Raw genomic sequence first — 10,996 nt, 5'->3', positions numbered from 1 at the left:
CTGAGCCCGCCAAAAGTCCCATTCTGCAAACGGTGCTGCACAGTTGAGTAGTCCTCGACTTACGACCGGTTGGGGATCACGGCATTAAAAAGGTTGAGAACCACTGAAATAGACGGTTTTCTTTCAACAAAGCCATCAGCATAGCTTTGGTAAAGGCTGGTGATCTCTCTCCCATATCCATCTGCAGTTGAATTCTTCAAATCACGAATTCTTATGATCAGAGATGCCAGCTCGGCTCCCGATGGTTATGTAGATGTTTGCTGTCCTAGACAACCCTGTGCAGAAGTGGAGATCCTCCATCACCCCAGGTCATGGCTGTCCCAAAAATACTGTCCCAAAGGGCAGCTGGACTTTCTGGCTTCGTTTCTTGGAAAACGTTTCGCTTCTCATCTAAGAGGAACTGAAGAAGCTTCTTGGATGAGAAGGGAAATGTTTTCAAGGGAGAGAAAAAACTCCAAGGAAGTCCAGTTGCCTTTTGGAAAAAGCACCTTTGGGACTAGCCAAAGAGTTTAGGGTCAGGATCCAGTTTGGACTTTAGGATAAGGAGGAATTTGAAGAGGCACAGTTAGGTGACACGGATGAAATCGTGAGAGGTGAGACGCTTCCTGAACCCAAGACCGGGTATGACACCGTTGGTAGATATGGTGGAAGGTAGGAGAGCTTTCAAAGATAGGAAGATATTGTGCAGAAGACGTCAGTTAAAATGCAGAGAACAGCAACTAAGATGGTCAAAGGCCTGGAGACTAAAACATACGAAGAACGGCTGCAGGACCTGGGTCTGGCCAGTCTAAAGAAAAGAAGAAATAGGGAAGACATGATAGCAGTGTTCCAGTATCTGAGGGGCTGCCACAAAGAAGAGGGAGTCAAGCTATTCTCCAAAGCGCCTGAAGTCAGGACAAGAAGCAACAGATGGAAACTAATCAAGGAGAGAAGCAACCTGGAACTAAGGAGAATTTTCCTGACAGTTAGAACAATTAACCAGTGGAACAACTTGCCTCCAGAAGCTGTGAATGCTCCAATCCTGGAAGTTTTTAAGAAGAGACTGGACAGCCATTTGTCTGAAATGGTATAGGGGTTGGACTAGATGACCTCCAAGGTCCCTTCCAACTTTATTATTATTATTATTATTACTATTACTATTACTATTATTATTATTACATGAACTGTTGTAAGTCAAGGACTACCTGTATTAAAAGTCCTGCAATTGTCACAGGGATAAATTGTTGTTGTTATTAATTGCGAAGTCGTGTCCGACCCATCGCAACCCCATGGACAACATTCCTCCAGGTCTTCCTGTCCTCTACCATCTTCCTGTCCTCTATCATTTAAATTCACACCTACTGCTTCAGTGACTCCATCCAGCCATCTCATTCTCTGTCGTCCCCTTCTTCTATTGCCCTCCATCTTTCCCAGCATTAGGCTCTTCTCCAGTGAGTCCTTCCTTCTCATTAGGTGGCCAAAGTACTTGAGTTTCCACTTCAGGATCTGGCCTTCTAAAAAGCAGTCGGGGTTGATCTCTTCTAGGACTGACCAGTTTGAATGCCTTGCAGTCCAAGGGACTCGCAGGAATCTTCTCCAGCACCATAGTTCAAAGGACTCAATTCTTTTGTACTCAGCCTTTCTTATGGTCCAACATTCACAGCCATACATTGCAACTGGGAAAACCATGGCCTGGACTATACGCATTTTTGTTGACAGAGTGATGTCTCTGCTTTTTAGTGTGCTGTCTAGATTTGCCATAGTTTTCCTCCCCAGGAGCAAGCTTCTTTTAATTTCTTGGCTGCAGTCCCCATCTGAGGTGATCTTGGAGCCCAGAAAAATAAAATCTGTCACTTCCTCCATTTCTTCCCCATCTATTTGCCAGGAATTGAGAGGGCCGGATGCCATGATTTTGGTTTTCTTAATGTTGAGTTTCAAGCCAACTTGTGCACTCTCCTTCTTCACCCGCATCAAGAGGCTCTTTAGGTCCTCTTCACTTTCTGCCATTAGAGTGGTATCATCTGCATATCTTAGGTTGTTGATATTTCTCCCGGCAATCTTAATTCCAACTTTTGATTCATCTAGCCCTGCATTTCTCATGATGTGCTCTGCATATAAGTTAAATAGGCAGGGTGACAGTATACAGCCTTACCGGACTCCTTTTCCAATTTTGAACCAATCAGTGGTTCCGTGTTCGGTTCTCACTGTTGCTTCTTGACCCGCGTATAGGTTTCCCAAGAGACAAATGAGGTGGTCTGGTACTCCCATCACTTTAAGAACTTGCCACAATTTGTTGTGATCCACATAATCAAAGGCTTTTGCATAGTCAATGACACAGGGATAAATATGAACAGCCAAACAATTAATGCAAGAGATATGCTCGCTTTTGGCTTCTCGTATTTACAGAATGTGCAATTCAGGCTTTAATGGGCCACAGCCCAGCCATTGGTGGTTTATTACACTAACCAAGATTAAAACAACTCAGGGGAAAAACGCCAGGCGCCTGGGGCAGCCCCTTGCTTCTGCAGCGCGTTGCCGCCAGGGGGCAGCCGCGACTAGGAGCGCAATCCGTTCGTCCGCGGCCAACCAGCCAGAGCGCGGCACCCAATAGGAAGGCGGAACCGCGTCGGGGAGGGGCGTGGCTCCGCTTGGGAACCGCCCGTTCCGATTGGCTCCCTCTTAGCCCCGCCTTCCGCGCGAGCCCTGTCACGCGGTGAAATCGCGGAGCCAGAGAATGCCCTCGTTTGGCTTTAATTAAAAAAAAAAACCCAAAACAACCCAATTAACTGTTACATAAATTAATTCAACTCCCGGAGGCAAATGGGAACGGCTGAGAAAACGATAGTTAAAAGTCTCGCGTTAAATTAAAATAACCAAAAAAAAAAAAAAAAACCCCTCCTCCCTCAGGGCAAGTCACGCGCGTCCGCGTTCACACGTGACGCGAGTCACGCCGGTGAGGCTCGGAGGGGGGGGAGAGGGAAGTCCTGAAAAAAAAAAAAATCCCTTTCTCCTCTTTTCCGACTTTTGGAGGGAGGGACGATGAAGCGCGTGAAAAAAAAGAAAAGGAAAAAAAAAAAGCGCGGGCTTTTTTTTTTTCTTTTGCGGGGGCGGGAGGAGGGGGAGCCGAGAAAGAAGTCTCGCGCGTTTTCCGCGGGGCGCGCGCGCGCGCGCGTGTGTTTGTGTGTGAGGCGGGAGAGTCCGATCGCGCACGCGCGGCCACGCCCCTCCCTCCCCCGCCCCGGTGGCTGCGAGGAGGCCGGGCAGCGCGGGGGTCACGCCCCCGGCCACGCCTCCGGTCACGCCCCTCCGCTCTTCTGCCCCCGCGCCGCCGCTGCAGCCGCAGCATCGCAGCCCGGCCCGGCCCGGCGTCGCCCCCGCCGCCGCCGCTCGGCGCCCGCCTGGCCGTTGCCGTCCCGGGCGGGGAGGGATTGATGTGGAGGCCGAGAGCGGCCCCGCCGCCGCCGCCGCCATGCAGCCGCCGCCGAGGAAGGTGAGCGGGCAGGCGGCGAGGGTCGGGGGCCCCCGCGGCGGAGCGGGATGCCGGGTCCTCCCTGGGCGCTGGCGGCTGCCCAGCAGGGGAAACGGCCCTGCCGGCGGTCGGCAGAGCCGGGGGAGAGGAGGGGTGCCGGGGGGGAGCCCTGCAGGGGAGGGGTCTGGACGGGGTGGGGGGCTTTGGGGGGGAGGAGGAGGGAGGGGGCTTTGGGGGGGCTGCAGGGCGCGGGTCTCGGCCGGGGAGGGGTCTTGCGGGGTCTGCAGAGGCAGGGGAGGGTCGCGGGGAGGGTGGGGGGGCTGCAAGGTGGGCTTGCTTGAGGCTGCTCCGCCCGAGCCCCGGAATCCCAGAGGAGCCTCCCGAGAAAAGCGGACCCGGACCCGCAGGCAGGCTTCCCTCGTTCCAAAAGACACGGGTCCCGCCGTCGTGGGAATGCAGCTGCTTGGTCCGGGGCAAGGCGAAAGGCTCCTGGGCTTCCAGCCTGAGAAGAAGGGGGGGGGACCTTAGAGGTGGGTGGTGGTCCTGGGACTCCCCCCTCCCCAAGAAAGGGGCAGCCAACCCTGCTGGGCTGGAAAAAGAAGGAAGAGGAGGGGGTTTACTCCCGAGTCGGGCCAGCCAGGGGTTGAAAGGGCTCGGCCTGCTGCTTGGCTCAGCCCCAGCTGCCTTCCCCACCCCTGAGGGCTTTCAGAGGTGGGGGGGATTGCAGCTCCCATCGTCCCCAGCCAGCCTGCTTGGGCCAGGCAGGAAGAGGAGGAGGAGGGGGGGCGAGGATAAGCCGGCTGGTCCCGAAAGGGCCAAGGTGCCCTGCATTGGCTTGCATCAGAGGAGGAGGAGGCTGGGAAGGGCCAACTGACAATCTGGGATGGGCACCGTCCTTGGGTTGAAGACCCCCCCCCCAACTCATCTTTTCCACCCAGGTTTCAAGGCCTTTCCTTCTTGGCTGGGGCCGAGGGGGAGGGAGGGACTGTCCGGTTGGCCCCGACGCAGGGACGCTATTTTTAGGGTCTGGGTCCCAGCCATGGCGGCTTAGGCCTGCCAGGACACTTCTGTCTGGCCGGCCGTTGCCAAAAAGGGCACAAGCTGTCATCTGGGGGGGGGGTCTCCAGAGGGGTGCAGAACCCCAGGAGACACCCTCCCTCTCGTCCGTGGGGCACCCCTGGCAAGCCGTCGGGGAGATCGCCAGCTCTGTCGATTAAACCCATTTAGACAGCCCCCCCCCTCTTGCATAACTGGACACACACACACACACAGCCTGTCTTAGCCCCGACATAAAAACGTGTGTACCGTTTAAAGCAACAACAGCAGCCACCCACACCCGGCGTGTGCCTGCGTGTTCAGACCTGGCTAAAATCCATCAGGGAAAGGAGGTTTAATTTTTGTCAACAAAAGGCAGGGCTTCCCAGTGGGGAGGGAGGAAAGGAGAGGAGGATGCTGATCCTGGCTTGCCCAACATTTGGGGTTTAGCAGGATCGGCTCAGCCACGTTTTGCCCCTGTTTGCAGGCCGTCTGGTTTATTCCCCTGGTGGTTTTACACGGCGTGCTTGACTTTCGTACGGGTGGGGTGGGGAGGGGGAATAATTGGGAGTTTCCATCCAAGGACTGCGTCGTTTGGAGAAATATTTCTCCTGGGCCATCGGGATGAAAAATGCAAACAAGTTTAGCCTTTTGGTTCAAAAACACAAACCACAGGGTGGATTCTTTTTTGCTGTTGTCGTGGTTGAGAAAATTAAGGCTTCCCCCCCCCCCTTGGGGTGCTTTTCCGTTTGCTTGCAAAAATTTGGGGTTTCATTTGGAGATGTTAGAAATAAGGGCAAAAAAAAAAACTTTTGGGAGCTGGGCTCGCAGCAGGTAACGGAATACAGGTAGTCCTTGAGTTACGGCTACAATGGAGACCAACAATTTTATGTTGCTTAGTGAAACATTGGTGAAGGGAGTTGGCCCCGTTGGATGAGTTTTCCTGCCACAGTGAATCAGGGTGTTTATGAAGTCGCTTCCCCCGTTGACTTTGCTTGTCCAAAGGTCGCCAGAGGGGATCACGTGACCCCGGGACGTTGCGACCATCATAAATGTGAACCATTTGCCAAGGGTCTGAATTTTGAACACGTGACCCTGGGGACGCTGCAACGGGCCTACGAGTGAAGAACGGTAATAAGTCGCATTTTTTTTCAGCGCCGTTGTAACTTTGAACGCTCGCTAAATGAACGGTTGTAAGTCGACTACCTGTGACAGAGCTGGAAGGGACCTTGGAGGTCTTCTAGTCCAACCCCCTGCTCAAGCAGGAGACCCTAAACCAGGGGTAGGCAACCTTGGCCCTTTTATGACTCGTGGACTTCAACTCCCAGAATTCCTGAGCCAGCATGGGGGAACTATGGCCCCTTCATGACTCGTGGACTTCAACTCCCAGAATTCCTGAGCCAGCATGGGGGAACTATGGCTCCTTCATGACTTGTGGACTTCAACTCCCAGAATTCCTAAGCCAGCATGGCTCAGCTTGGAAACTCTCCCTTTCCCCTCAGCATGGCTGGCTCAGGAATTCTGGGAGTTGAAGTCCACGAGTCCTAAAAGAGCCAAGGTTGCCGACCCCTGGCCTAAACCCTTCCAGACAAATGGCTGTCCAGTCTCTTCTTAAAAACCTCCAGTTGTGGAGCACCCACAATTTCCAGTTGTGGGGCACCCACAACTTCTGAATCACTCAGCCAGCTTCGTTTTTTCTGCCTTTTCCACCTGGTTTGGTTTTTCTTTTGAATACAAAAAAACGGTTGGGCTTTCCCCTCCTATATATAGAACTGTGTGAACGCAGCTCTCGGTTATTGCAGGGGGAAAAAAAAACCCAAAAGTTTAAAAAAGCCATTTGTTAAGAGTATTTTCTAATACGGATTCCCAAGCACCTGCTTCAAACCTGGAGATTTCCACCTGGTGAACCAAAAAAAGGTGGGAAAAGCAGAGAATTACACAACAGATCTGTTAAGAACAGGTGTTTCATTTGGGGGCGGGGACTGTGCACATTTGTCCGTTTGTGGCTCATGAGTGGTTCTCGACTTAGAGCAGCCCATGTAGCGTCCGTTGACAGTTGCAGCGGCATTGAAAAAAGTGACTTATGGCCGTTTTTCACACTTAGGACCATTGTAGCATCCCCAAATTCGGCCACTTAGCAATTGGTTCGTATTTACGACCGTTGCAGGGTCCCTGGGTCACGTGATCCCCTTTTGCGACCTTCTAACAAGCATAATGCATGGGGAAGCCAGATCCACTGAACAACTATGGCAAGAGAGATGGTGAAATGGGGCAAAACTCACTTAGCAACTTGCAAAACAAAAAACAAACTGTCTGATGGATTCTTTTCCAATTAACACAATTAAAGTGCGGGCAACTTTCAGGAGCTCCTTAGGGCTGACCAGGGGGGCAGGGGAGAAAGCTTCTGCCTGTTAATAAAAAGAGATAATTGGAAAAGGAGCTAGTCCTTAAGTTTCTTTTTAGCTAGCAGGCACTAACATGGAATTCATTGCAGGTTCTTGTTCCTGTTAGCTCTTTGAGGGATTTTTTTTTTCCATTTTTCCCTTCTGCATTCAGCGGTTCTTGTTTTTCAGACGGCTCCCCTGAGTCCATTTAACTCTTTCAACGTTGAGAAACGAGTGCCTTCAAAGCAGCGAATATTAATATTTAAACCTTTTAACCTTCAAATAACTTCTGGTGTCCTGGGCTTGTTGACTCTAAGTGAGAGAAGCGAGAGGATGACGGTTTCATTTTTCTTATCTATCGATCTGCCCCTTTTTTGAAGAGAGCCGGAGAAACGTGGAAAAGCGTTGTTTCCTGCCGGCTGGAATTATTGTCGAGTTGTTCGTTTCGGGCGGAGCCTCGGCTTCCTCCGTCCGAGGCGAGGGTCACCTGAGTGTAAGGTGACTTTTCTGCAGGGAGAGCCAGGTCGTTTGACTATTTGGGAACATTGCAAACGTGGCTCGCGATACATCATTCATAATGCAGGAAAATTGTGCATCTTGCATTCCTCTTGGGAGATCAAACGGATTCTGCTTCCAGGATTACGTTGGCGTTAAAACACATTTCTGTCTTTCGAGAAAGCTACATCATGGCCATCCGTTGGGGGGGGGGTGAGCTGCTAAGGTAGTGGAATCCCAATATACAGGTAGTCCTTGACTTACGACCACAATTGAGCCCAAAATTTCTGTCGCTACATGAGACGTGTGTTGAGTGAGTTTTGCCTCGTTTTACGACCTTTCTTGCCAGTGCAGTCGTTAAGTGAGCACCCCAGTTATTAAGTGAACCCGGCTTTCCCCATTGACTTTGCTTGCCAGAAAGTCGCAGAGGGGGATCACGTGACCCCCCGGGACGCTGTGACCGTCGTAAACATGAGTCAGTTGCCAAGCGTCTGAATATTAATTACGTGACCATGGAGATGCTAAGTGTGAAAAATGGCCGTAAGACACTTTTTTCAGTGCCGTTGTAACTTTAACCGGTCACTAAATGAATGGTAAGTCGAGGCCTTCCTGCGTTTAGCAATTACGGGTAATCTTCGATTTACAACTGTTCGTTTAGCGACCGTTTGAAGTTACAACGGCACTAAGAAAAGGTAACTTACGGCTGGCCCTTGCAATTACGACCTCATGGCTACATGATCAAAATGCAGGCACTTGGCAAACTGATGGAAGACAGATTCACTTAACTGTACAAAGGAAGACAGATTCACTTAACTGTACGGTTCACTTAATGGCAGTGATTTGCTTAACAACCGTAAACAAAAAAGGTCGTAAAATGAGGTGTGGCTTACTTAACGACCGCCTTGCTTAGCAGTGGAAATTGTAGTTGTCCTAATTGTGAGTTGAGGCCTATCCATGCTGGCTGGGGAATTCTGGGAGTTGAGGTCCAGCTGTCTTAACATCGCCAAGATTGGGAAACCCTGACTTACAGCATTTATAGCAGAGGTCTTCAAACTTGGCCCTTTTATGACTTGTGGACTTCAACTCCCAGAATTCCTCAGCCAGCGTGAAGTCAGTGGAACTACTTGCCTCCAGAAGTTGTGGGTGCTCCATCACTGGAGGCTTTTAAGACGAGATTGGACAGCCATTTGTCTGGAATGGTATAGGACAGGGTAGGCAACCTTGGCTCTTTTATGACTCATGGACTTCAACTCCCAGAATTCCTGAGCCAGCCATGCTGAGGGGAAGGGAGAGGTTTCCAAGCTGAGCCAGGCTGGCTCAGGAATTCTGGGAGTTGAAGTCCACGAGTCATGAAGGGGCCATAGTTCCCCCATGTTGGCTCAGGAATTCTGGGAGTTGGTCCACAAGTCATGAAGGGGCCATAGTTCCCCCATGTTGGCTGAGGAATTTTGGGAGTTGAAGTCCACGAGTCATGAAGGGGCCATAGTTCCCCCATGCTGGCTCAGGAATTCTGGGAGTTGAAATCCACGAGTTATAAAAGAGCCAAGGTTGCCTACCCCTGGTATAGGATCTCCTGTTTGAGCAGCAGGTTGGACTAGAAGACCTCTAAGGTCCCTTCCAACTCTGTTATTCTCTTCTGTGCTAAATGAAGAGCTTCCCTTGCTGCTTAACTTGCTATGAAAAAGAAAACAAAAGAGAAAGAAATTCACAGCTGCAGATACAGATCTAGGTGCTGTGGTTTTAGGATCCCTACTAACCTTCGTTTCAGGGTCTTTAGCAAACAGAAAAAAAAAATTAAAACTTTTGTAAACATTTTGAATATCTGCTGGAACACATGTCCTCCACTGGTAATGTAACCTGAAAAGAAAAAAGCGATGAAGGCCTGTAAAATCATACGGGATTATCGATAATTTTAGAGCAGGGGTCTTCACACTTGGCCCTTTTATGACTTGCGGACTTCAACTCCCAGAATTCCTTAGCCAGCGTGCCTGGCTGAGGAATTCTGGGAGTTGAAGTCCACAAGTCATAAAAGGGCCAAGTTGGAAGACCCCTGATTTATTAGTCTTAAACGAGAAAGAGGTTTAAAGAAAATAATGTATTAAAAAAATCCTACATTTCCCCCTCCCCCACCCTTCCTAGGTGAAAATCACTCAAGAGCTGAAACTCATCCAGGCTGAGCAGATGACAAAACTCCAAGCGAAGCATCAGGCCGAATGCGACTTGCTTGAAGACATGAGGTAAAAATGAACCTTCCCCTTATCCGAGCTCCTTTTTGGAACAACCATTTGTGTTGCAAAACTCCAGGAACTGATGGAATTTCCTTTTAAGATTTCCTGCTTTCAAACTTTTGAAGGCCTCAGCCACAGCTGGAAGTTATCACTGGAACTAACACAATGCATGTTTTCCCCCAGCAGTTTACAAAGATGGGAGACGAAGCGTCCAAAATGGTTGAGCTGCCTTGGCAGTTTCCCTTTTGGGGGGTCGGATCCTCGCTAGCTTCACCTTAACAAGAGCCAGAAGTGGTAAATGCTGCAAATTGGCTTTGGAGAAAAGTGAGCGAGATAAATGGCGTTTATAAATGACAGGTGGTCCTCGACTTACCACCTCAATTGAGATCCAGATTTTCTGATGCTAAGCGAGACATTGGTTTTGTGAGTTTTGCCCCATTTTACGTCTTTTCTTGCCACAGTTAGGAATAGAATAGAATAGAAGTAAAGTAGAAAAGAATAGAATAGAATTAAAATAGAATAGAATAATAATAATGATGATGATGATGATAATGATGATGATGATGATGATGGAAGGGACCTTGGAGGTCACCGAGTCCAACCCCCTGCTTAGGTAGGCAGTAAACCCTACACCATTTTGGATAGATGGCTGAACAGTCTCTTCATAAAAACTTCCCGTGTTGGAGCATTTACTGCTTCTGGAGAATAGAGAAGAGAATAGAATAGAATAGAATTGAAATTAGAATAGAATAGAATAGAATAGAATAGAATAGAATAGAATAGAATAGAATAGAATAGAATAGAATAGAATAGAATAGAATAGAATAGAAAATATGGAATGGAATGGAATGGAATAGAAAATATGGAATAGAATAGAATAAAAATAAGAATTAATAGAATAGAAATAAGAATGAATAGAATAGAAATAAAATGAATAGAGTAGAATAGAATAGAATAGAAATAAGAATGAATAGAATAGAATAGAATTGAATTGAATTGAATACAGAATGGAATACGGAATAGAATAGGAATAGGAATAGGGGGATGGAATATAGAATAGAAATAAAAATTAGAATAGAATAAATAGAATAGAATAGAAATAAGATTTAGGATAGGATAGGATAGGAATACAGAATGGAATACAGAATAGAAAATAGAATAGAATAGAAATAAGAATTAGAATAGAATAGGAATAGGAATAGGAATAGGAATAGGGAATGGAATACAGAATAGAGAATAGAATAGGAATAGGGAATGGAATACCGAACAGAATAGAACAGAGCTGGAAGGGACCTTGGAGATCTTCTAGTCCAGCCCATGCTCAAGCAGGAGGACCTATACCGTCTCAGACAAGTGACTGTCCAGCCTCTTCTTAAAAACCTCCAGTGATGGAGCGCCCACAATTT

The 10,996-nt window shown here is 48.8% G+C and overlaps 1 protein-coding gene across 1 annotated transcript in view; it reads left to right on the top strand.

The window, feature by feature from the left end:
• The first annotated feature begins 3,155 nt into the window (after positions 1-3,155).
• The window catches only part of LOC120296886 (F-BAR and double SH3 domains protein 2-like), a 52,990-nt gene continuing 45,149 nt past the window's right edge, over positions 3,156-10,996 (top strand). The window contains exons 1-2 of the mRNA XM_039318924.1: positions 3,156-3,469; positions 9,502-9,599. Of these exons, the coding sequence (XP_039174858.1) occupies positions 3,449-3,469; positions 9,502-9,599 (119 nt within the window). The 5' untranslated portion in view covers positions 3,156-3,448. The remainder of the gene's footprint in view (positions 3,470-9,501; positions 9,600-10,996) is intronic.

The sequence above is a fragment of the Crotalus tigris genome, unplaced genomic scaffold, assembly GCF_016545835.1.
Source record: "Crotalus tigris isolate CLP2741 ecotype Arizona unplaced genomic scaffold, ASM1654583v1 scf7180000021657.272288, whole genome shotgun sequence".
In the NCBI taxonomy this organism is placed as follows: domain Eukaryota; kingdom Metazoa; phylum Chordata; class Lepidosauria; order Squamata; family Viperidae; genus Crotalus; species Crotalus tigris.
This window is presented reverse-complemented; position numbering and strand designations above follow the sequence as displayed.